Source organism: Falco peregrinus, chromosome 7 (genome assembly GCF_023634155.1).
Source record: "Falco peregrinus isolate bFalPer1 chromosome 7, bFalPer1.pri, whole genome shotgun sequence".
NCBI classification, from domain to species: domain Eukaryota; kingdom Metazoa; phylum Chordata; class Aves; order Falconiformes; family Falconidae; genus Falco; species Falco peregrinus.
In genome coordinates this window covers 87,229,018-87,255,290 of record NC_073727.1, presented here as the reverse complement: position 1 = coordinate 87,255,290, position 26,273 = coordinate 87,229,018, and the positions used below count along the sequence as shown (strand labels likewise).

General features: G+C 43.9%; 1 protein-coding gene across 7 annotated transcripts in view; it reads left to right on the top strand.

Annotated features, from left to right (window-relative positions):
* BACH2 (BTB domain and CNC homolog 2) overlaps positions 1-26,273 on the top strand; it is a 196,814-nt gene that overhangs the window by 134,491 nt on the left and 36,050 nt on the right. For all 7 annotated transcript variants that reach the window (XM_055809680.1, XM_055809683.1, XM_055809681.1 and 4 more), the window contains one exon: positions 7,890-8,144. In XM_055809680.1, the coding sequence (XP_055665655.1) occupies positions 7,902-8,144 (243 nt within the window). In that variant the 5' untranslated portion in view covers positions 7,890-7,901. The remainder of the gene's footprint in view (positions 1-7,889; positions 8,145-26,273) is intronic.

Here is a 26,273-nt window from a genome sequence, read left to right as displayed (position 1 = left end):
TTTACAGCAGAAGTTACTTGAACAATGTGAAAAGCTCGTTTCTGAAGATATTGTTGCTAATGGCCCTGGCACCCGCAGTATGTTTGGCAGGAGGCAAGCCCGTGCAGCCTGGCGGCCCGCTAGTCTATTTTCAATTATCTGGGGTGCTCAGAGAAGAAGACATTAATATTGCTGAGGATGACATAGCAAATTACTACTGCTCCCTAACCTTTTTAAATTGCTAACACTGTTGTAATCTGTAATTACAGAAATCAGTGTGAGAATTGTGGCACAGTATAATTATCTTTCCTGATACTTTATTGCTGTATGAATTATTAATCAAAATCAGTCTTGTATAGTATTTGCAGCAACTAAGAAGAATAATGTATAATTAAATTTCGTTATTTCTATTTTTGTGCTGGTGTTTTATGATGTTGTAATTGATAATTAATTGGTTAAAAATTCACACAATTCTTGGGAGTTTCATATGACTATGACTGCTCGGTATTCAGCATTTATTAATTGAATAATGGGCTTGCTGAAGAGACCTTTGTATATAGTCTTCTGTCATTACAGTGAGCGCTCAAAAATGGTGAATTAATCATTAGGCCCTTCAATAGTTTCTTTTCAAAGGAAAGCAGTGACAATATAATCATATCCTTTGTTGTTATAGCTATAATTGAGAGATCGTAATAACCAATTACAAGGATGGTCATTTTAGGAGCTCTGAAGTGTCAGTTATTGATAAATTTCTTTAAAACCAAAGTGTTGATTACACAGAACAAGTCTTTTCACAGAAAAAATATTAGGAGATGGGGAAGGAAGCCTGGAAAATTATTTTCCTCCCACTTGCCACTTAAAAACTGTGCATGTTTATCCCTAAAAGCTGTCAAGTCTGATGCGCTTTTGCTGCCATTTGTCAGAAGTTCAGGTTCCTCTCAAGTTTTTCATTATTTTATCATCATTCTCCCCATTTTTTTCCTTGTACCTTTTGCGGAATCGTTAGGGGAAAAAAATTATTAGAAAACCTCAGAACAAAAGAGCATTTTTTCACACTCTCTGCATCCTATTGAACGGAAATACTGTCAGTTTGCATGCAGATCTGTGATGCGGATTCTCCAGCTACCTCTGATCAAAAAGCCTTAGATGCGTGCAAACTGACCACTTCGAGTTATTCCCAGGTGTCTTTTTTTTTTGCTATTAGGGGAGCTGATTTGAAGAATGTAAACTGGAACTAAAAATAGCCCCAGTTCAGTATTGATCCTTTCTTAACACAATCAGGAGAAAGCTGGGAGTCACCTTGTATAGCAGGATATAATGGGATCGATCTCCAGCTTATGCTTCCAAGCAAAACCTGTGGTTCATTTTACACCAAGTCAGGAATTGCGATTCCTAGATGAGAAATCACAGAGTTGTTATCTGTTGGCTTCCATGCTAAAATGTAGTATTACAGGCATAATGAGGAGATGCTGATAAACCTTTTCAAGCCTTTACCATGAAGTTGTCGAGAGTCCTCTGTGCGCTATTGTAGATCTGATGTCCTGCTTACACCTCCTGGGATCACAGTGAGCTTCTGTTTCATGGGATGAGATGATGCCTTCAGGTTCCTTTTTTCCCCATCCCCTTCCTCACTGGTGTTTTGCCGTGGAGAGGCTACAAAGGCACTTCCACTGCAGTCTGTGCAACTTCTATGAGTCGAGCTGAACATCTGATGGCTTTTCATGTCCTAAACCCATTGCTCTGCTGGAGCCAGTGGGAGCAGGAGCCCCTGGTGTCAGTGACACCCACACATGTAGTCTTTGGACAGATGTTTTCTGCTGCTTGCTCTCAACAGCTTGGTCCCACGCAACTTCAGTGCCCCTTCCAAGTGAGGGGAGCACAGGACAGCATGCCCACTGCTGTCTTCTGCAGTTGGGGGCAGAGGGGGAAAGGGGTCTAGGAGGCATGTGTGGAGGTGATAGATTTGAATTTTCATCTGTGTTGTCATCCATCAAATGATTGGTTTCTGAGACAGCGGTTAGTAGGTCAGGAAAGAGGGATAATACAGGCACATTCCTCTGCCCAGTTTGTTGTTGGCTAGTGCACTGAAGCATGTGAATATTCATGTACCCTGAATAATGTGGCCTTGGATATTTTTGTTAGGAGTGACTAATACTTTTACAAATGCAGTGAGTTCTTTGCCCAGTAACATGCAGAAGTGGTCAGTTGTACGTATGGTTTATTGCAGTGATGTGGAATCTCTCAGGAAAAGCAAGATAAGCATCTTCCTATGAGTAGAGGGTACAATTTCAGTTTGTTTCTATGGTCAAGAATCATAGCTCTTCTTTTTACAAATTCTGCATTTCTCTTGCTTGTTTTGCTTGGGTGTCCTCTCCTATTTGCCACACGAGAAACAATAAATAGCAGTGCTGCTTTGGCCTTTTTATTTTGTATTATTTGTGTAGTGTTTATTGAAATGATCTTACATGTTGAGGAGGGGTTTCTCTCTTTCCTTGCCAATAATAGTTTTCATTGTTCTCCTAAGGATTTCTTTTCTCCCTGTTTCAACATCAGTAATCAGTTACAGACACCACACGACAGAATTAACTAGACAATATATCTCCTTATTAAAACACATCTCTAATATCTGTCTCTAGGTTATGACAGTCTGTCTGTCTCCAGTCTTTTTCATGAGAGACTCCAAACTGGGACTGAGATTCCGGGTCAGTGAGTTCCTGTTTTACTGCGACACTGTGACACAAACACTGCAACAGGTTGTCCAGAGATGGTGTGGGGTCTCCACCTTTGAAGAGACTTGAAACCCTGCTACACACAGTCCTGTGCAGTCTTGTCTCGGTCACCCTGCTTTGAGCAGGGAGGCTGGACTACAAGATATCTAGAGTTCCTTTCCAACCTCAACCGTTCTGTAAATTTTTTTCCCCTCTAATTGCCATTCGTGTATAAAAGAGACTCCTGGATTTAAGTGTGTTACCTTGTTAGTCGAGTAATTCTTTTCTTGGTTATATTAAGTCTTTTTTAAATTCCCACCAAGCCCTATAACCTTTAACATTTGAACTCATTTTATCCATTTCAGTCCCCCTGTCATGGTCTGTGGACTTCTAGGTCGTTAATCAGTGTAGGATCATCAGATAATTCACTTTGGAAAGGACCTGAGGAGGTTCCTAGCACAAACTCCTGCTCAAAGCAGGTCAGCTTTGAGATCAGAGCAGGTTGTTCAGTGCTATATCCAGTCTGGTCTTGAAAACCTCCAAGAATAGCGATGACACAACCTCTCCAGGCAACCTGTTCCTCAGTTTTTCCTTATGTCTAGTCTAAAACTCTGTTGTTTTAAAGTGCTCCCAGTGTCTGGCTCCATCTTCTCAATGACCTCTTTGTAGGAGTGGCAGGCTGCTGTTAGGGTGCTGGTACAGCTGGGTAGCCTCCCGTACAAGTGCTAAGTGTGCCCAATGCTTTAGCCCCAGCGTTGCTCAGGAACAGCATGACCGTAGGCAGATGTGAGCCAGTACTGCTGCTGTTCTGTTTCTGCAGGAATTTCACTGTTAACCTGCTGAAAATTGCCCCTGCATCCCTTCTCTGTTGAATACAGTTTAGCCTAAGTGATTCCCAGTCTGAGGCAACTTCGCACCATATGGCAAATGAACTTCTCTAACAGCCTTCTGTAAAGGTTTTGTCAAAGGATTTCTGGAAGTCAATATTAATTACGCATACCAGTGTTCCTCACTGCTAATTTGACACACTTCAGGAATTCTAACAGAGCCCATCAGTGACATGACTTTCCCTTGCAGAAGCCATGCCGCTTTGTCACAATGATTGTTTGCCTGGTTAAGGGCTCTGTAGCTCTGCAAGAACCAAGACTTAACCTTTTCATGTAATTAACCCAGTTCTGATGAAGACTTTCTGGTCTGTCTTGATAAGGTTTTCTCTCCCCTAATGCTTCCCGTTGAAAACAGACAGCACATTGCCTGCTCTCTAGTCTCGTAAGGCAGGAGCGGAGCGGGGGGTTTAGTGATAGGTAATGTATTTTTGGTAGCAGCTGAGGCAGTGTGTTTATGAGTTCCTGGCGAGTTCAGGGTGTGCACCAGCCAGTAGGGACGACATGCTGCAAACCGAATTGGTTCACATGTTCCGTGAGCAACTTTTTTGGTCTCCTGAGGTTTCATGTGCCTCCTCCCAGCTGCCCATGCAGAAAGGCTCAGCGGGATCTCCCACCTGTCACTGTGGAAGGACCCTGTAAGCAACGTTCCAGTTCACTGCAGTTGCTGGCCTTTACCAGCAACTTTTTTTGGCAAGGATTCAGTGGTGCTTTCCTTGCCCACAATAGTTCGTGCCAGTTTCTGGAAACTTTTGTTTCAAAGAGGCATTTTCTGGCAGTATGGTGACCTATATGCAAACAAATGCACAGCGTGTTCTTTTGAGCCAGAGAAAGGCTTGCTAAGACATTCTGTCTTCGGTTTGAAGAAATACCAAGTGTGTAGCAATGATTTCCATGAAGGTTCTGCAAGCTCAGCGTAATACTGAATTCAGCAAAAAATTATGCGGGTTTGAATTAACACTGTATAAAAGACTTCCAGCCCAGCTTGCCTCAGAGTTCAGAGTTAATACCCAACCCTGCCTTTCTCTTCCAAGGAGCGGGGAAAAAAAAATTTGAATGCTGCTGATTTTCTTGCTACTACATGCCAAAGCTCTACGGTGACCTTTTCTCTTTGCACTCTAAACCCTTTCCCTGTGAAAATGAACAATATACTTCCCAGTGCAGGGTTTCACCGTCTTGCTCGTGTCCTGCATGCAGGATAAAGCCCTCTTGGAGAGGAAACACCTCTTGCCTGGAGGTTATTCAGTCGATGGCAGGGAAGGGAGGGGAAGACCATAAATCACTTGTGTTGAAACATTAAAAGCTGATAAATAGGTGGTCCTGAGCGGTAGCCCAGCCCTGGCTTCCCTGTGCGCAATGCAGGGCTCAGGGTGCTTCCTGGAGCAGCCAGGGGCACAGCCAGGGGAAGTCTGTGTTGGGCTGAGATTGCAGCCATCGACCAGGGCATCCATGCAGGCTCTCAGGGGCTGCGGAGGGGGCATGGCATGGATCTGCTTCCAGGAAGCCCCTGGAGTCACAACAGTAGCCCTGGGAAAGCATGGCGATAGAAGCAGCTGGGTGGAGGTCCTTCCTGGGAATGTAGTTAGGGATCCGCTGGAGCAAATGGTGCGATTTACAGCCCCAGCATCTCAGTACCGCACCAGTCAGGTTTCCTAGCATAGGAGGCAGGCTCGCTCGCCAGTGGGGAAATACGCCATGGTATTTTCGACACTTCACAGGGCATGCAATGAATTTTTTTTAAAAATACACTTGATGAGAGCTGTAGTTAAAAAGTGGGAAATTACTAATTAGTAACCAAGTAATTCAGGGTTTGATTCACACAAATTGCACTATTACTGTAAAAAAAGGGTTGCAATTTCAGGCAAACAGCATTTTTTGTTTGTTTTTTTTTAAAAGTCACTGAAAATATAATTGACATTCTGCTCATTACCTGCCAGGTTTCACGTTTCTTGTACATTTTTTCATCATCTGAGACATTACAGGTATAAGACATGCCTGGGAAAAAAAAGAAAAAAATAATTAACACTTTCCCCTTTGCATTGTCATTTGCAACTCTCAGGTTTTCCCACTAGATTGTTCTTGTAAACTCATTCATTTCATAGCATGCAAGAGTGACCACTTAGAACATCATTATAATGCTATCGTTAGCATCAGAATTGAGTTACACAGAAAGCTGTGAGTGGGATGAGCTAAGTATCATTTTCTCTTTTATCTTACTAGAGTGCTAATAAAATGATTGCTGTCAATTCTTCTCGTTAGTCTCAATTTATGAGGAGATTTTTTTTTTTTTTTCTGATAAAGAAATCTAACCAATAGCATAAAAACCCCCGGTGTCTGCCTCCCTTGCCCATATGCAGATCAATAAGCAGCTATGTATCTTCTCTCTAGATGTAAAGTCAGTGAAGGGCTAATCTGGGTCGGTTGGTTGGTTGTTTTTTTCTGTTCATGTAGACATTTCAGCTGGGTACTCAGAAGTGTAGCATGAGTCAGCAGTAAATACTGAGAATTCCAGTAGAAGAGAAGCCATAAGCATCTTACTAAGACTTCCAGTAATACTATAGTTTTGTAATGTTGGCAAAAATACCTGTTTTGCAGAAATGGTCATCATAGCCCCTGGCTTAAAAATACTGCTATAAAGGTGGGAAGATAAATACTTACAGGTAACAAGTGGGTCCTCCAAAGTCCATTCTTGTTTAGTATTAGAGTATTAGAGAAATGACACTGTAGGAAAATGGTACCCTGGTTTGAACTGATGGTAAGAGAAATAGTTTGAAGTCATGTTGTGTCTACTTGTGTACCTGTATATTGTATTAGCAAAGGAAAGTGCTGCAAAGTTCTACATTAAAGGGTAGCACAGGAGGGATTTTGCTTCTGTTTGCTGCAGTGATCGCATTTACGGTGCAGCAGTATTATACAAAATGCCGCTGTCTGTTGCCTGTAGCCCTCTACGCCTCTGAATCTTACCTCTCAGGAGGTGGTTGTTATTCACAATAAGGAAACATAATTACTTAAAATACTTGAAGTCTGTGCATTTGCATGACTTTCCTTTCAGCAGCAGATAGAATAATACATACAAATAATCCTGTTTCCCCTGTAAGCCCTAAAACAAGAGTGTTCGGCTTCTTTTGGGGTGCATAGTGTGTTCAGACACAGCACAGGCTTTTACACTTTTCTACTCAGAGAAACTGAAATGGGAAAATAATGCAAAGAGGATTCAGTCTGTTGTTGGGCAGAAAGTTTTGGGTAAAAGAGCTACTTCAAAGTGTGACAGGGGTTCATGCAGTGTTGGATGTTGGGGAAAGCTGATCCCCACCACCATCACCACCACAAGTCAAGTCCCCGTGTTCAGAGGCATTGCCAGTTAGTTCTGTGTTTGTCAGAAATTGCAGAAAGTCAGGCAGAGAACTTCCTAGCTCAACGCAGTTGTAGCAGGTGTCTTACATTCTTCCAACTCTGCTCTACTGTCAGGAGGGAGAGACTTATCTGCAGGCACCCAGGTGCTGCCCTCTGCCCAGGGCTGGACCTCCACAAGGGTCAGAGGATTTTCTTGGGTCTGTGGGTCTGGAATTCAGAAACTGCTCTTTTCTGTAAATGACATTAAACCACTGATGAAGGCGTGTAAGCTTTGGTCATATCTGGAAACACATTTCTTCTGAAGCCAGTAAACATCTTTCTCTCTCCCTTAAGGCTTAAAATCACTCTAATTCTGATTGAGAAATGAAGTCACTGTAGTTAGTGGCTTGTCTTTGTTGGGTATGGTTTCACCTTGCCTTTCACTTGAGCTGAGGTCTTCAGTGTAGACATCCAGTGCTGCCAGTCTGCTGGAGAATAGGCTGGGGGTTTGAGGTTTTTTTCCCTTAGTCTGACAATAACAGAAGCAAGCACAAAGCCCTTTTCTTCGCTATTAGAAGACCCAACAGTCACTCTTGCTTTCTTTGCTAAAATCTTCTAAAATTTCCCATGTCCCCATGTTACTGCCTCTACTAAATCGAAAATCACAGATGCATAGTAGGTGGTTGAAGGAAAGCACTTTGCAGTCCATCTAAACCCTATTTTGGTTTTGAGGGGGGAAGTTGTTGGGGGCGGGGGGAGTAGGTAATCAAAAGGTGGTGGAGTGAAAGCCAGTGGCAACAGACACCCTTCCTGATATCTTTCCCGGGCAACTTGCTTGGGTTAAAGAATTAATGAGCTTCTTGGCCATGGTCCGAGGGTATCCAGACATCAGGCAGCATCCCACCGCATCGCACCACATTTGCCCAGTGGCTGTGTTGCTCCTCACTGCCTTGTTTGTGTTTTCTTCCTCCCTTCTCCCCTGCAGGGTGTGAACGGCATGTCTGTGGATGAGAAGACTGACTCCCCCATGTATGTGTATGAGTCAACGGTGCACTGTACCAATATTCTCCTCTGCTTAAATGACCAGCGGAAGCAGGACATTCTCTGTGACGTGACACTGATCGTGGAGGGGAAGGAGTTCCGCGCCCACCGGGCTGTGCTGGCTGCCTGCAGCGAGTACTTCTTGCAGGCCTTGGTAGGGCAGACGGAAAATGACCTGGTGGTCAGCCTGCCGGAAGAGGTACAGTATGTCACCATACCCTCACCATAAACACGAGCCCTCTCCATCCCTCCACAGTCTGCTAAGGTGGCCAAGCGGAGCATGGCACGGGTGTCAGTGCCTGCCCCGGCATGGCTCTGGATGTAGTTTTTGGTTTTGGGTGGGTTGCAAATTGCTGCAGGATGGACATGTTCACGCCAGCCTTCCTCACCAGCAGTAACTGCTAGTGGTTGCAGGATGGACATGTTCACACCAGCCTTCCTCACCAGCAGTAACTGCTAGTGGTTATGGTGGCAAAGCTTTAAGATGCTTCAGCTCACCTTTGTCACTGCTGCTGAGGGAGTTGTACCCAAATGCTTAGTTACCATAGCATCGTTCAGGGAATTATCAGCACCCTGTTCTTCTGCTCGTCCAGACAGGAAATTTGAAAGGGGTTAGACAGCAGGTTATTGATGAAAAATCATTTGAGCTGTCACATTGTTGGGAGTCTCATTGCTGTCCACCCCTCTCCAGCAGCTCATCCTCCCCTTTCCGCACTCCTGCACCTCATTCAGCCTTGCTTCCTCTCACCTCCCCTCAGAACGAGTTTGGGATTTTACTGCTTCAGGCTGTGTGTTTTCCACCAAGAAACCATGAACAGAGTCTGTCAAAAAGCATGGGGTTTCTCATGTGGCATGGCTCCCACAGCAGGAAGCCAAGGGATGTAGAAAATACATACCTCACTGGAAAGTTTACTTTATTTTACCACAAAATCTCACTGGCTGGCTTCCACCCCCACTGTAATTTCCTCACAGCCGTACAGCCATGACAGCGCAGCTACTGTAGGGCACACCGGTGGCTTTGCTGCACACACAGCAGAGACATGTGCCTGCTGGCCAGGGCTGCCATCACCCACTGCCTCAGCACGGCCTACCCAGCATCTCCAGCTGGAAAGGATGGCACAAGAAGAGTGGCGATGCACCCACAGCACAGGACAGCAGTCCTCAGTGGGAAGGTGCTCTGGCCTGTACAGGGGTTTTCACCATCATTTGCTTAACACCCATGAGAAAGCATGGTGTGTTTTCAAATGTTGATGCATCCCAAAGTGTCACACACTGGTTTTTCCCCTCTGGTTTAGATCTCCAGAGACTTCAGCAGCATCATGATGTTGTCACCACACAAGTGGGAGAACATTAGAAGTAGGTCACTGGGTGTGTCTTCGTGAGCCTTGACACTGAATATTACTCATGAAGAAATTTCACCCCGAGACATTTTGCATAGGAGTTTAGAGATATTGCAGAGGACACAGTAGGATGCACACTATGATTCTGCAGTGTCCACTGATAATTTCCAGTGGAAGAACTGAGTCTCAGTCAGTGTCGCGTATCTGTCACACTGCAGAGCAAGTGCAGGAGTAAAGAGGTGACAAAACATGCCCAGGGGTGTACAGGTGCAAAGAGGCAGGAGGGTATCAGCACTCTTCTGCAAAGCCTTGGTGAGAGACCTCCATGTATGATTGAGGTCCTGTTAGATGAAAAATAACTGAAATTCAATTAAGCATATACAAGAGTTAACAGGTGTTTGGAAGTAGGAGCCTGGCCTAAAGGAGGAGAAAGCAAGACCATGGCAGGTTCGTGCTGCTGGTGTGACAGCTGAGACATGCGACAGCTCTGTGTAGGCAGAGGAGATGAAACAACTGAGAGGAGTTATTTCTCTTTAATACTAAAAGACTGTTGACACAAGCATTGATTGGTTTCAACTGGCTTTTAGTCAAAGTAGATTGGAAATTAGCAGATTTCTAATCACAGAAGTGGTGAGGTGCTGAGCTGCAGGTCAGTGGGAGAAGCACAGGGCTGGGGTGGGGAGTGGGTCATGAGGTGTCTTGCTCTTTGTGACCCAGTCCTATGTTCATATGACACGAAAGATTTAAACCACAAAGGTTTGTCTTTCTGTATGTTTTATATGAGATACTACATAAAAAAAAAGTTCTCCAGTTCAACCATAAATGATTTCCATTTAAGTGAGTCCCCTTTGGATAAAGGAAGTATTGGAGTTTTAGAATATATTTCAGTGAGAGATCAAAAAGTTTTAGTGTCTGAAGATTACACTGGCAGCTGTTACAGCTCCGTCGAAGTCCACAGATTTTCAGAAGCAGTGCGTCTTGTTCTCAGGTTTTTTCCCGGTACTCTGAAATTGTCACACTTCACGTAAGACCACCACTTTTACTTTGCCACATGCTTTTATTAGTTGGAGAGTGCCAGGGCTTTAACTTTCTCATCCTGGAAGAGTACTCTCTTAGCCTATTAAAAAAAAGATGCCTAGTCAACCAGTGCTTACTTGTACAGGTATTTTCCACATGCAGCATTATTGGTGTTAACTGCATTGAATCTAATTGGCTCAGTGGCTACTTTATTTGAATAGCCGTATGTGACACAGTCAGTTAAATAATTTCCTCACAAATGTTGGTCACTTGGGGTAAAGAGAGCTGCCTGATGCACTTCGTTATTTCTGTCACACCTTGGTTAAGGTGCACATCTCTGCTTCTGGTGTTGCTCTGCTTGAGAGTGCTGGGCGCTTTGGTAGGTGCCTGTGTGTAGATATGGGAAGTGCCTCCAACAAAGAACAGTGTCGGAGCACCCCACAAAAGGAACTGAAACGCTCCTGGTTTTTAAGAGCAGATAGAGCTGGGGAAACACAATCTTAATTATATTGCATTAAAAGAAGGCAGCAGGATCTTTATCAGTTCATAAGCTGATGGCTTTTCCCAAGGCTATTGTTTTTAGTCCGTGGTCTGCAGAGCTCTGGCAGCCCATGAGTTATTTCTGAAAGTATTTGTGAAAACTGACTGTCATGTAGAGAGCTATTCCTTTGGTGGAAAAATTTCAAACAGAAGTTGAAAGTTAATGTCCTGAGTCAGTACTTTTTTCAGGCTTAGAGACAATTTATGTTGGCATGTAGTTGTTATAGAAAAACAGAGTTTGAAAATAATTTTTAAATACAGACTTCACAGTTCAAAACTTTTCCGAAGGTGACGATCACTTATAAATTAGCAAACCTATTTTCAAGTCAGCTGTACAAGCATTGCGTTTTAAGTTCTGGTGTGGTTTGAAAACTGGTAAAGTACGCAATTGTGGAGAAAGGGCATCATTATTATTATTATTATTATTATTATTATTATTATTATTACTCAAAGGTTTGATGGTGGAGCTGGATAAAGCTTGATATATAAAGCATTTACACTCATGTAATGTTGGTCTGAGGGAGCTTAACATCAAAACTAAAGAACTTATTTTTGATTATTCAAAGCAATACATCTGCTTGTGAACTCTCAAATTGCAGGTGCTTTTTTTGTTTTACTTCATAGCACATCAGGGTCTTTTTGTTAGTCTGGCATCCAGACATTGTTAACTATTGTCTAGCTAAACAGTGAACAGATGTTTTTTACATTATTTTACGTTTATGTCCAATTACAAGTGAGAGCAGTCTTTATGATAGACCAGTTATTTCAGGATTGGGACTAGTTGAATTTACAGGTTTTTAAACGGCTGCAAAACTTTGTGTTAGACGTTTCAGGTCAGTTCAAGCGTGATTCAATGTGGCTCAGTTCAAACCTTTCCCTAATCAACTTAAACCAAGTCAGTACGGAGCTAATTCTGTACTGATTGAAAAGGGTCCATAAACTATTTTGTGCAAGCCTCTGTAATTTGATTTTATACTACACCTTTTGTTAAAGCAGTGTATTTTAGTGTGTAGATAAGTGCTTGGAAAAACAGCCATGTAATAACAAGGGCTCAGATGTAGCCATGGTGTGTTGAACTATCAGCCCTCAGAGCAGAGTTAGACGGAGTGTGTCAGCTGCCTACAGCTAATGAAAAAGGACCCTGTTAGCTCTTAACTTCTATGCTTTTCTCTTCATTTGCAGTTTTTGGTAAACAACTAGAACCTTGCCTGCTTGTCACCCAGGGTATTTTTCAACAGTTACGCAGTCTTCTTCTAGCAGGTGCTGTTAAATGCAACCCAGAATTAGTATTTTCCAAGAAATAAGTTTAAATCTGTAAAGTTAGTCATTCACTCCGTACCCCTAACTGTTGTTTTGTTTTATTTAATCACGAAAACCGGTCTTCCTTCCTTTTAACAAGGCACTTAATTAAGCTTTTAATTCATGATAAGAAGTTAAATGGCACTTATGAGGCTTTTTTAATGGTTTCCACTTCCCATCCCGATTACAAAAAAAGGTGTGATAGAGAGAGAGACACGGCTGTCAGCCAGGGGTATTGTAGGTCATGCCAATATTAGCTGGCAGCAGGCCATTATCCAATTAACATTGCTTCATCGCTGCAAGTAATAGCTCTCAAGTAGATGATTGAGTCATTCATGCTGTAGTGGTACTCTGCTTTACTTGAGAAGGAGCCAGTGCTTCGTCGAACAGGCTTTTTATTCGCTATTATTACCTGCCTGGCTTTGCTAACAGAAGCGCACACGAGTCTATATAGGCAAGCTGGAAGCTGGGCGTCGGGCAGACGATGGTCTGTGCAAACGCTTTATTATTCACTTGGTTTCCTGAAAGCTGAGGTTCCATTTAAATGGTGAAAAGACAGAAACAGCAACAGCAAATAAACCCCCTCAGTTGCACTAGGTTCCTACAAGTTAGACATGAGATACCTGACCTTGCTTTCATTTTTTTGATTTCGGGGTGTACATTTGAAAAAACCTTCACCTGGTCATTCCAGCTGTGAGAGCACCAAATGCCTTTCTCTTTGCTGAAGTTAAACACAGGTCTTCTGAAGTAACAGAACAAGCTTTCTCTACCACTGGTCTGATACTGTCCTTTCTGTTATAAAACCAACTTGCTTCTCAAGTAGGTTGGTTAGTTTTACCTATAACCCTCCAATTTCTTGAATCTGTCTCAAAGATTGTTACTGGTGACTTTTTTTTAGTGCAGTGAACTATCTGCTGGAAATATTGCGTTCCAAAAGGATTAAACAGAGTTGTCTGTGGCTTACAAATCTTCCAAGGGGCAAAGGGAAGCAGCATCTCTTTTAGGAAGACGGGGTGGGATGTGCTCGGGGAACTTTTCTGTTTGTTTATCTGCACAGCTCTTTTCTTTGCTGTTAAGAGAATGATGTTCAAAGTAGATGTTAGCACACACCACAGGCTGAATTTCTCTGTGTTCTCACTGCTTTACTGCTCCCTGACGGCTGCTGTGAAACCTGCTGTTTCCCCATGAGGTCTAGCCCCGTGAAATCTGTCATCTGCTTCTTCGGTTGACATGGGTTAACTCCCTCACCCGCTTAATCTTTGCAAGGGGAAAGGCAGGACAGGACCTCAGTTCGGATTCGAGGCTGGCAAAAGCCGAGTATGTTGGAAAGCGCGGGTATGCAGCACCCTGGGTGGGACTGAGGCAGGCATCTAACATTAGTGTGGCGCGTAGCTGACAGGGAGGAGAGATACTGGCAGCTGCTAACCATCCATGCCAACCCACCAGCCTGAGGGAGAAATTCTGGGAATTAGCCAATGAAAGATGATTGCGATGAGGAGAAAATCAAAGGCAGGATGCAGAAGGTCAACTATTACATATTACTGCTGGCTAAAGGCAATTAGTATTCCTTTTTGCGTCTCTAGAAATAAACAATATTATCTTACTTTGTCTCTTTCCTTTCTGCATGCTGTGTATATGTTTGAATATAATATCTTGAAGGAATGCAGGGACTGAGCTGGGAGTGCTCTGCACAAGAGCGTGGAGTGGAAGAGGTGATAAATGTGGGAAGGAGGAGCAAGAGGGAAGGAAGAAAGTATCTGCTTGGAAGTTTCTTTTCCAGCTGGAGGGATGTTCTTACACAGTAGGGAACAAGGAAAGGCACTTCTTATTTGGCACTCCAGAGATGTATTAGGAGTAACTACAGTTAGTTCTTAGAGAATGGGAAGCATTAATGTGGTTTTCTCTTTACATGACCGTTATCGGCCGTTGATGTTCCTCACAGATTGCAGTACTGGCCAGAATTATTTCTGCTTTGACTCAGGAGGTGGCAGTGACCTGAAAGCCTTCCAGAAAGCCACCACCCCCTTCATCCACAGAACTTTTTGTGATGGTAAGAGGTTGAATCCCACCAGGCTTCTAACAAAGTCAGGCTTCAAAATCATTTACGCTTCAGACTTACTTCAGCAATGCCACTTCAGTGAGTCCATATGGATGGAAGTTGGGTCTTTTGTTTCCTAAATTCCTCCTAGGGAATGTCTTATTTTTCGTGCTGATTCACATTGCTGACACTGACCACACAGAAGGATGACTGCAGGGTGCAGGTCTGCAGTGAGAGCAAAACTGAGCATTTAGGTACTTTTTTAGGCCTTACATGACACAATACTAATTCAGTGGAAACCGTGAGACAAAATGGACATTGGTTTATATGTGTTGCTTATATAGCATGGTACAAGGTACGAGCAACGTATTTTGTTTCTAGCAGGTGAGCAATAAAATAGAAATGAGTCCATCAAGATGTGATACGACATTCCATCCATGTCTCACTGCAAAGGCTTCTGGCAGTGCCTGATCTTTCATTCCTCAAGTATGATGAAGAAACTAGCCACATACTTTTCATTCTGCGTGGTATACCTTCCATTATTTTCTGATGTGGGCTGTCTTGCTGTTGATAATGCTTCTCTGATCTTTTCCAGTGGAGAAAAGCAAAATACGTCTCTGTTGTGTTGTGGGGAGGGCTAGGCTTAAAAAAGCAAAACAAAAGTCATGCAGACATACAATCTTGCAATAACTCTGTTCCCTCCCTTTGGCAGTAGCTGTAGTATTTATTTATTTATTTATTCAAGTCAGCATATAAAAATGTACTGTTGAAGGGGATATGGAGATGAATGCACAGAATTAAATTCACCACCATGATAAGTGGACTCAATTTCATTGCCTTTGTTAGACTCCTGCCTGCCGCTAGTGCTAAATTGGGCTGATTGACTGTGATTGCACTTGCTGTTGAAAAGGCATTTTGCAGTGTGAAAACTTTCTTGCTCAAACATGACAAACATAATCTAAAATGTAAAAGGTGTCCCAAAGAGTAAGTCCTAGAGGTAGACTATGCTAAGGGCATGAGCAGAAGCAATAAGCATGTGTAACAGGAGGTGTATTTTGTTGTGTGGGGTTTTTTTAATCTGGGATGGGGTTATTTGCTATATTCAAATATATTTGCAGGCATAAATAAAAATGCTGTGAGTACTCTGGCCCTGCAGACTGAAAGATCTCCCCCTCTCCTCTCCCTCCACCTTTGATTCTCTTACTTTTGGTTTTTCTCCCTCTAAAAAAGCTTTGAATTTCTTCAGTTCCAGCAAACTAAGTATCTGCTCGTTTAACAGTCCAGAAATACAGGCTGAGCATTTGCCATTTGAATAAACAGACAGATAAGGCCCAGATAACACCCCCCTCAGCTTCACCACATCAGAGACCACAACCTGTAAGGTACTTCCTGATCCCAGTACCAAGCTTTGTTAGTGTACCTAAGACCCAAAGAAGATAAGGTTTTATCTCTACGGAGCACTTTTTGACAAGGATTCCCTGGTGAATAATGTCAAACTGTTTTTCTCAGCTACCAGTTAAATTGAGCATGTTATGGGGTGGAATATGGCATGTATTCAAATGATGCATTGCAGCAGGCAACAAACATTAAGAAGTATGGTTCAATTTGGAAGTGAAATACTGGGTTTAGGTGAACAGAAGGGAATTGAATTGTACTAGGATTTGGGAATGAGATGCTCTTTGTGAATTTTATGGACAGGCTGTTGAGTTTTTTAGAGGAACGAGTAGACATACTTTCTGTTACATGTTCGATGCAGGCTCTGAAGGGAGAAAGAGCTGGTTTATTCCAGGACTTCTGTGCCATGCTGAATTTTCATCTGCCCCACTTTGGTGGGAGACTGCCAGCAAACACCTCTGAGTCCCAGTGCAGTCTAACACTACTAAAAGCTGTGTCCTTTGGCACTTTATTTACTTTAATAAAATAAATAGGAACAGCCAAACTACACATCCATCTAGCCAAGGAGCTTGAGAGGAGGTTTGTGTGGTTGTTTAAATACTTAAATGAAAAGAAAGTATCAGGCATATCTCTAGGAAGCGTGTTTTAATTTAGTGGAGAAAGATATCATGAGAGCTACTGGCAGTTGTTTTGAAGCCAGATTAAAATCGACTGAAAAATTTGGCATGTGTTTTTAGCAACAAACTGCTCAGTGATGTGTATGACTGCATATTGTTTCATAACTGTAAGGCAAATGGCCTTGGAAAGGGATGAGCTTTAGACACCCCTTGAAGAAGTTTGGTGCTCAGTACAGATGTAGTTGAGTGAAATTTAAGATCCTAAGATAACATAAATCAGATTTGCTAATAAACCTTTCTGTCCTTCACTTTGCTTGATCTGACCTTGTGAAGAGAGGATGGCATCAAAGTGTGTGGTTAAGTGTGGCTGTTTCCCACACCCAGAAGTAGTTGAAATCTTTTCTTAATTTTTGTTTTGTATTTCGGGGGGTGGGGGGTGGAGGGTGAGGTGGTTTTGTTTTGGTTTTGGGATTTTTTTTGCTTAAAGTTTGCATGATGCATGTTTTGGGTCTCTGAAGAGTCAGTGATAGAGGCTTTAGAAGACTTTGTGCAGAAGAAGAGGTTAATGCGTAATTGAAGTGGCACTGGGATTTGCTTGCCGTGACTTGCAAGGACTGCTGCTAGCTGGGGGTCCACAGTTAAAATAGCCATAGCTGAGCTGAGAATGGCAGAGAATCAGAGGACTAGCACTTTCAGTAAAGCAAATACATAAACAAGGTGTCACCAAACAGCTGGAATTGAGAGGTATCAGCTCTGAAGTTGTGTAATAGTAACATAAAACCTTCAGCAGTAGGTTTTTGAGGTCTCTTGTGAACAAATAAAATATTGTCATCACCACTTCGCAAATGCTGGGGTGGAAGCTGATGCATCAGAGGGGAATTGCAGTGCAGGTCTGTGCGCCAGGTCAGTGATGATTAAATCACCTTGTGTGAACGACTCAGCTGCGTTTACATATCTAAATGCTCTGGTTCACATTACCTTACAGGGAGGTGAACAGACTCACCCACAGCTGGCATAGCTGCTGGTCCCAGAGCAGCCCATGTATCTGAACCCAGAGCTCCCAGCTTATCACTCCTCAGCAGAGTTTCAGTCTCATTTTCTTCCCTCTATCTTTTAAGCATGCAGGAGGCATTGAGGGGATTTTCCAACTAGTTGCAGCATTTCTCAAGTTGATTGGAGTAGGTTGGAGCCTCTCGCGGCATTATCTGACTGATGGGCTCTACTCTGTGTCCTCTACCTGTTCTTCCTGCATCACCCCTGAGGTCCTGTGCATTGCTGTCAATAACAGCTGCTGAGACCACCACAGGCAAGAGGAAAGTACACTTGGAGGCATGGAGCAAATCAGAGTGAGTTTGTGAATCAGTACAGACTTCCAGTCCCTTACCAGGGGACCGGGACACTTTGAGGATGCTTATTTAGAAATTTTTGTTTAAATGATGGAGCTGTTGCAGAGCCAGGTTCAAAAATAAATTCTTAATTAAAAAAATATTTTTGATACTTACAGCAAGATGTAAAATCTTTTTCCTGTATTATTGTAGCTTTTAGGCATCCCATTTATCCCAACCAGTAGATGAGTAGGTACCTAGCAAGACTTGATCTCTTCCGCAGAAAGCTGATCAGTCTTGGCAGATGGGAGATGTGGGTTTGTTTTCAGGACATCAAAAACAGGCATTTTTGGTTTGGTGTTGAAGCAACCATATTTAGTTGAGTATATCTTCCACCTGGTCCACTTCATTCCCTGCAGCAGCTGCTCATCATTTCAGAACAACACTTTAGAGAAGTGGAAGTGTGCAGACTTACTGTTAAGGGCTGCAGAAGGATTTGGCGTGTGTGACCCAGGATGGATTCAGGGGCAGCGTTGTATTCAGTGCTGCCTTCTGCGCCTGCGGCATCAGACGTATTTCCTGAAGCCGGGGCTGGGGTGGGTTTATGGCAGGTAGTAAAATAGAAAGGAGACCGTTCAAATAAATCAATTGACCCAGAGAGACACCTGAACAGTGCTAATAGTTTAAAGAGTTGCGGGCAACCAGTGGATTGTGCATCAAACACTTGGTGATACTCTACTTGAAATTTGTTTGCTTTGAACTGTGATCCGACCAAAATCCCTGGTCTGTGCATATACCTCTTACTTTATGTTCCCAGACTGGGTGTGGATGCAGTCTGTGGTGTTTCAAGGTAAAAAGAGTACATGTAAAGGAAAAAAAAAAAAAAAAAAAGGCTTTGCAAAGTTTACCAGTACAGTTCTCAGTTTCAGGAAAAAAACACTTGATTAAGTGGTCTGGGATTTTTGTCAGTCTGTCAGCTAGGAGGCTGAGGCTACATTTTTGGCTGTGTAAAGCTTTTGCCCGTGGGAAATGTGTTGGGGTTTTGCTCACTTTTGAAATTCAGACCTGTGGTCCCCTTATTTCAAGGGCCTGCAGCTAGTCAGAAACCAGTCTTAACTCCGAAAGCAAAGTATCTTTCCATCGCTGACCACACAGCAGTAGTACAACATGCCTAGCCACCTCTCTCCCCAGATACACAGACACCCTTCAGAGAAAATTTCCCTGTGAGGTGATTCTTGGTCAAGTAAAAGCAGAATAAGCTCAAGGTATTTCCTGTTTCTTTTAAAGGACAGGGCTGGAGCCAGTAACCTTTCAAGACAGGAAAAAGCTGGGGAAAGACAAGTCCTGACAACTTCCCTTTTGCTTTCCACAGAGGAGTAGTGCTCATTTCTGCTTCCGGAAGGGGAAGCTGGACTTGAGGAGGACAGGCCTCCATCCATACCATCTGCCTGTTGAATTGAACTGGTTTTTAACCTTATTTTTATCTGGCTGCAGATTTCCGTGTTCCCCTATGGATGGCTTTCTGCATATGGCATTTCTGTGTGGACATACAAGTCAGATCAAGCAGTTCCTGTCTACCTTGAACTTGTTAGTTTTCAGGAGACTGGACACATCAAACCAAGGCTATGTTTTATATGTCTTAATTAATTTGTCAAATGCAAAGCACAAAAAATAGAGAGCTGCCTGTCTTTTGTGAGAGCCATTTATCCTTGTCATATCCAGTTTATATAAGCAGTAGCCATTGAGAACAAGTAATACCTACACCATTGTGCAAGGAAGTGAAGGATGAAGAGGTGTCCATGAGATACATATATACGCATTGGAGCATTCCACAAGTAAGCTTCCTCACATTTACAAAGTCGTCATAGCATTCAGAAAGCAGAAGGAGTTGCTTTTAGTAGTGGCAGAAACCTTTAAATCAATAACTTTTTCCTCTTTCCATGTCTTTAACGTATCTTGCAATTGGATGACTGAGAAAAACACACAGCGAGAGCTACCCTGAGCTTGGTTTATGCTTCCTTTTCAAAGATGAGCCTAATCCTCCTATGGGATTTATTTCACCGTCATGCGTGAACTTTCCAATTGGAAAACTCAGCTGAGAGGGTGTAGGGAGGTAAATTGTTAAAGACAAGCATTTGATCACATTCTGGCCTATCTTCAGCTGGTGGTGCACAGCTGAGGTGACCCTAGCAGGAGCCACTGTCAGGACTGCTGTGCTGGACCTCCTCTAAGCAGCTCTGTAGAGCAGATCAGCGCTGCAGACCATAAGCTGCTCTTCACAGCAAGCTCAGAGGGTTTCAAGTCAATCCTAGCCTTGGGGACCCAGACTGTTTTCATCATCTGCTCTTGCACTCTCATCTTAGTTCTCAGATAGAGTTTTAATCCAAATTATTTGGTGAGGTTACGTTCCGGTTCTGAAACTGGTTTTCTGAAGAGGAATTGCATAGCTAAATGGGGTGTGAGAATTCATGGTCATTTCTTGTCACTGTGCTTTCTACTTCTTAGTTGAACGATAAGGTGGTATTAAAGACCTATCTAAATATTCTCTTTCAGGAACAGATGTTTTACTCTTAACTAGGCTTTTCTTTTCCCAAACCGCTCTGATTGCAGGTAAAGGAAAAGAAAGGGTCAGATGTCATATGTGTTCTTGAGACTTCAAAGATGTCTTTGCTATTGTAAAGAGCGGAAAAATATCAACATCGTTATAACTATTTGACCAAATTGTATCCCTCCTGGTATTAAAACTTCTTAAGGCCAAGGATTTCATGAGGCCTTTTTGTAATAATTGTCTGTGCTTTTTTTTTTTTAATTTAAGGGAAAGGAGAAAGTTGTTCCATTTGCACCTTGCAACCCTTGTCCTTCTGTCAGATGGATGTATATTCACAAGAATTAATGAATGCCTGTTTCTAATTTCTCCCCTTAGAATAAAGGTTACACCATCTTTGTCTTTGGAAAGCTTTTGGACGAGCTTGCTTTTGTGTGTGTGCGCCATTTTTTGGTACCATGGCAAGCACCCTGTTGAGACTCTAGTAGTGATCAAAGGAACAGAAGGAGGTTTTGAGGTTTGGAGGTAAACCCTGTTCACATGGCTAAAACTCTGTAAAATATTCACAGCGGTCTGCTGGAGAGTGGACGGAGAGCTGAGCTCTGTATTGTTCTGTGTCCATCTCTGCTGGGGTAAAATAGCTTCTGCCCTGCCGCCTCTGAACATGGGGCCCTCCAGCACCAAATGCAGGAAGGACTTAAACCTTACTTGCTCTGCAGGAAAGCAGCCACCCCTGGGCAGGCTGGCATTTCCTCACCCTCTTTACTCTTGCAGTACTGGCACGTAAATGCTCTTGCTCAATCCTATCAGCTGCATATCATTCTATTCTGGGGAAGGTGAGAGCCGTGCTGGAAATGACACAGCTCCAAAAGGTATCAGCTTTACTCCTTTTACCCCCAAGAGTCAGTCCCCGCCTTAGGTTTGTACCTTAGCTACTCTACAAGGGGCAAGCATCACTTTTTTAAAAAACTGAGAGCAATGAGAAATGCCGTAGCTGCCCATCGAGTGGACGTATTTGTCACTTGGTGTTTATGTGGCTGGTGAGCTCTCTGCATTTTAGGAGTGCTCTGTTTTGCCAGGGTTTTCTAAAGGTCCATGAGAAGCCTTTATGGCAAATGAGGGAACTTTGGCAATATCCTGTGTTATGCCATGCCCTGCTCAGCATTCATGTAGTTCTTGCCATTTCCTGCCCCTTACAACATGGATGTGGCTTTGGACAGCAAGCACGTTTTGTTTTACCCAAATTAATAATGTTTTTAAAGTCTTTATCTGCAAGGATTTGTACTGCGTGCTGTGGATTTATGCAGGGGTGAGGGGACTTTTGTTTCGTGTGATTATGTGCTGTTTTGTGGCTCTGTTTTATTTCCTCTTGAATCCTCCTCCCCCTCTCTCTTCTACCTGAAACATTAAATTAAATCTAACATAGCTCTACGTTTAGACAGAGGTGACACTTGGCTATGCCAGTTCCCCAATGGCTTTAAACTGCTGGCTGCAATACTGCAAACAAATTCAGACCCTGGCTTGGCCAGCAGTTCCCCCCAGCTGTCTGCATGTTCACTCTCCAGGCTTTATTTTACCTACACTACTGGAGACTGCGGAGTCACAGCCTATGTCTCATTGTTATGCATGGATGGGAAATATTCCTGTACTTATTTGCATTCATTAGCTGTTGGTAGTTCCTCTGTTGAGGTCTCTAGCCTTGTTTTTACAGTGCTTTTGGCAGTGTTTCTGCACTTGGTGTGTGAATTTTTATGATCTGTTGCATGTTATTCATGCAATTTCCTGCCCTGTAATGGTATCAGTTTTCTAGACACAGCGGAATACAGACGAAAACCCAGGAGCCTGCATTAGCATAAAATGTCCCAGTTCTGTCAGTTTGATTAATTTGTCTCTTTGTCTCCACTCTATATGATAAGTGCTATTAATGGTTGCAACACTTCATATGTCAAAGTCTTTCTTCCTAATGACTTGAAAATGTGGTTTATTTCCCCCTTTTTTGTATTATTTTTCTCATTTAGCATTCCACTCAAGTATAGATTTATGCCATGCTCTTTCATTATCTTACTGGTTGCAGCACTGGAGTGATTACATATGGTGTAGGATATGAGCAAAGATGCGATCCCAGGGGCAGCAGCTGCTGATGCAAGCTGAAAATAGATCCAGCGTATGCTCAGCACTTTTCCCAGAGGTCTTTTATTTATTAGGAACAGTCTCGGTACAGGACAGCTCGGACCCTCATTTAGCAAGATGACTCTTTGCCTTTCAAGAACAATGCAATGACTTTGCTGTATTTACTGACTGCTGTGTAATTTTTCTTCACTGCCTCCTATCAAAGCAGTGACTTTACTTAACGTAAATTGTAATATAATCCTGATTTATAATGAAGTCAAGAAACGACAAGCTCCATTTGAAGTAATGGAACTTGACAGATCTAAGGTTTAAATTAAATAATCCTATTTGTAAGACAGCATTTGTACATGGTACACTGGTTTAAAATGAACTTCAGTTCTTCAGCGAATCCTTTACTATTCTCTGTGTTTTGCCTTTCATAGAGGCTTTTGGAGAACAAAATTCATTTGGAGAGAGCATTTTTGTCTTTGTAAACATGTGTGGAACAATACGTTGTTTTCTTTTCCGTAGCAAAGAAGTTTTCATAAATTGTTTCACAGGAGAACTGTTTAATTAAAGAGGAAAAATTAATGTAGGTCACTTATTCAGGGCAAGCCACATCTAACCTGCTTCGGTGGCCAGAAGAGGCCAACTGCTGAGAATGAGGAGAGGGAGGATGCTGGAAGGAAAATAGCGAGGATGGCTGTGGCTCGACTCTTCCACTCCCAGGGGCGGAGGTTCATCCTGGCAGTGATTTGTACGGAGAGGGAAGATTGCCTCCTCCAAGCTCTCCTTCCCTCACAGCTGGCAGAGGGGGATGCTCAAAAAGGGTGTTTCCTCCAGCCTCTGCACCCCGCTTTTCTTCCTCTGTCACTGCTGTACCCAGGCGGGTGAGAGCCTCGGGGTGTGCGAATCAAAAGGTGGCCGCGCCATGGCTGGCTGCTCGGAGCTGGCAGTAAGCGCAGAAGTGGGGGTCGGTGGAACAAAAGGCTTGTGGATGAGGAAAAGAGACCAGGCAGGGAGCGTGAAATGTTGGAGAAACGATGGAAGAGGGCACAGAAAAAGGGCAGTGGGTTGCAGACACTAAAGGTGGGCAGTGTAGGGTTTTTCTGGCGTAGATTGAGGGAAGCTATTTTAGAAAATGCCCTCTTCCCTTTTCTCTCACTCAGCGTTGCGTTTTTGCCTTCCTTTCTGGCTGCATTTCGTCGCTGCTGCCCCTGTCTGTCATCATCCTGATTTTCCTTCATACCTACAGGGCCCTCTCCCCAGAGCCCAACAGGCACGCTCGCCCTGGGCAAGTCCCTTGCCTTGCTCAGGCAGGCACAGCCCAGCTCACGTGCTGAGCGCGGCAGCGTGCCTCGTGCTAGCTGTGCCGCACTGCCGTCTGCACGAGTCGTCAGCTTCCCCGCCAGCCCTGGCCCTGGCGGAGAACGTGCAGCTTTCGCACCCGCGGCGCGGGGCAGCGTGGGCTGCCCGCGGGGCCTGGGGCCCACGGAGGCTGGTGCCGCCTGTGCCAACCCCCGCCAGCGGCCGGCCCCGGGCCTTCGCCTCTGTCCCTCCCCACAGCAGCCAGGCCTGGTAGGGAAGAGCTGAACAAAGCAGGGGCTTTACTGGACACTTCCCTGGGAAGACCTTGAAGATGTTCTGGGGCTGAGTCCAGCTCAGAGGAGGGCAGCCTCTCCCGCATCGGGGCCATGAGAACAGGTGGCCTGGACTAGAGCTTCGGAGTCATGTCTGCCCTGCAGCGGGTGGTTTCAGGCCCAAGTAGCTGATTTCTCCTCATTTTAATGAGCAACACTAACGAACAGACAATGAAGAAGAGAAGATGACTGCTGAGGAGAGTGCTGCTCGGGCACCAGAGCTGGAGCCCAGCTTGGGGACGTGGGGTGAGAGGCTCCTGCTCCCATCTCCCGCTCTCCAAGCAATTAAGAACTTTTTTCCCCAGGGCTTGCAGGGAACTAACAACTCTTATTAGAAACTAAGCCCAGGCTCCCCACTGCTGTCAAGAAAGGACAGAACTCGGGAGTATCGCTGGGGCATGTGAGGAAGAACGAGTTCACAAAGCCAAAGCAGTGCAGGCCAGCAGAGGAGCAACAGTGAGGAGGATCTACGCAGCGAACATGGCATTGACACCGTGTGAGCCCTTGCTCCTCGTCTAGGGAAAAAAAGCAACAAGGCCCAAGAATAAAAGTCCATCACAAGGTTTTAGAGTTGATGCTGGTAGTTTGCACGTTGCCCCGTCTCCCTCCTCCAACAGACATGTACATGGCTACGGGCATGGCTTTCTGTTCACTTGGAATTAATGGGATTATATACGGCAGGAAAGGAGGCAGGGTACACTGAATTCTGCAAACACAGAGCTTCAGCCTGTGCTGCTTGATCTTCAGAAAAACAAATAAAATAAAATAGTAAGAACCAATTCCAGGATGATTCAGTATGCAAATAAACTGGTTTTCATTACTCACGGCACACATAAATGCACACTGGTGACTGAGGCAGCAGAATAACACCTCACTGTTCATTATTTTATCAGACAGTGATAATTGTAGTTAGTATTTTCTTAGTAGTGTCTCTGAGAGTTTATTTATACTGTTAATAATCTGAGCAGATGTAATGATGCTGGCTGCCAGAGCTGTAGCCTTTTAGAAGCACTCTAGTGTGGCAATGATACAACAGTAATAGAAATCCAAGGAGAAAATGATCTTTTTGGAGCAGATGGGGCTAATTCAGTCCCTTTCACACACGTTCATGTTCTCTAGTCTCTTTCTCACACTAGCATGCGTGGGTGCACGTGAGCATATGTAGACACACACACACAAATAGCTGTAAAGTCCTGACTTCCACCCTCCCAGGAAGCCACATGTCAAGCTGGAAATGCCATCATTTTTCTGTGTGGAGAGTATTTGCAGGGCTCCTAGAGTAGATGGCATTTTCTACCCCTCACTTTCTGGGTAGGTCTTAAAAATCTTGCGTGTGAAGTGGAAAGGGGGAGGCCAGTTCCTTTGGGATAGGCCGGGGCCTGGCAGGGTTGTGGCTGCACTGGGATGCCATTGCCTGTCCTTCCCTGACTTCAACCACTTTGCTGTGGGGTGCTGCTGCTGAGCCTGTGCTTCTTCAGGGACTGAAAGAGCCATTTACCTTTGCTCACAGCAGACATGAAATCTCAGCAAGAAGGCAAATGCCTCCGATTTTCTGGTGGGATTTATGGAGCCCAGTTAACCTCTTGGACCACTGCGGGAGGAGTTAACTGCTCCTCATGGAGGACAGGAGGGGAGCAGCTTTGCCAGCTCAGCACTGGCAAGTTCTCCTTGCAAACGTGCTTTGCTGAGCTGAGTGGACATCGTTGATGAAAAGTGAACGCAAAGCAGTGGAACAAAAGCCACTGTAATCCTCAGATCTGTTAGTAGCTGTGCAAGAACGAAAACGAAGTGAACACAGAAAAAGTGCGTGTCCAAATACCGGAAATTAAAAGGCCAGGCAGGGGAGGAGGGGAAGGAAAATTGGAACAAATGCAGCATTTGGCAGGTTTTGTTTTAAAAATATGATGCCTGCAGGAAGCCAGGTTATTTATACAGGGTTTCAGCCTACCAGTTAGTAATTGTAATTGCCTGGTTACCTCATGAAGCACAGTAGAAAAGTCTTTGACATTCAGTTCCTTCCACAGCCCAGCAGAAGCATCTCTGGATTTGAAATGTTATGGTATTTGCTGAGCTGCGCTCTCTGCCACCCCAGCATAAGGATGCCAGTGATGTTACATGCTGTGCCACGCCAGCATGTGGTCACGGTCAATTCTGGAAGCGCTGGCATCGTCAGCCCCATGGAAACTGTGGTAGAGCATCCGTGAGCTGCATCGGATGTTATCTGGCCAATCTCCTGAGCCTACTTCTTATCCAGCTCCTTTGTCTTCTGATTTAGTTCTGCTCCTTGGAGTGCAGCCTCGTGTTTTCCTAAATTGTATCTCGGAGACCCTGTTTCTGCCTCTCGTACACTACACAAAGTATAATAGTAGGGCTTGTTGTGAGATGCCTTGCTGTGAAGTATTCCTTGTTTTTATGGAGTAATTACAGTGTATTTAGTTCACTGTGTATTTAATACACCGTATT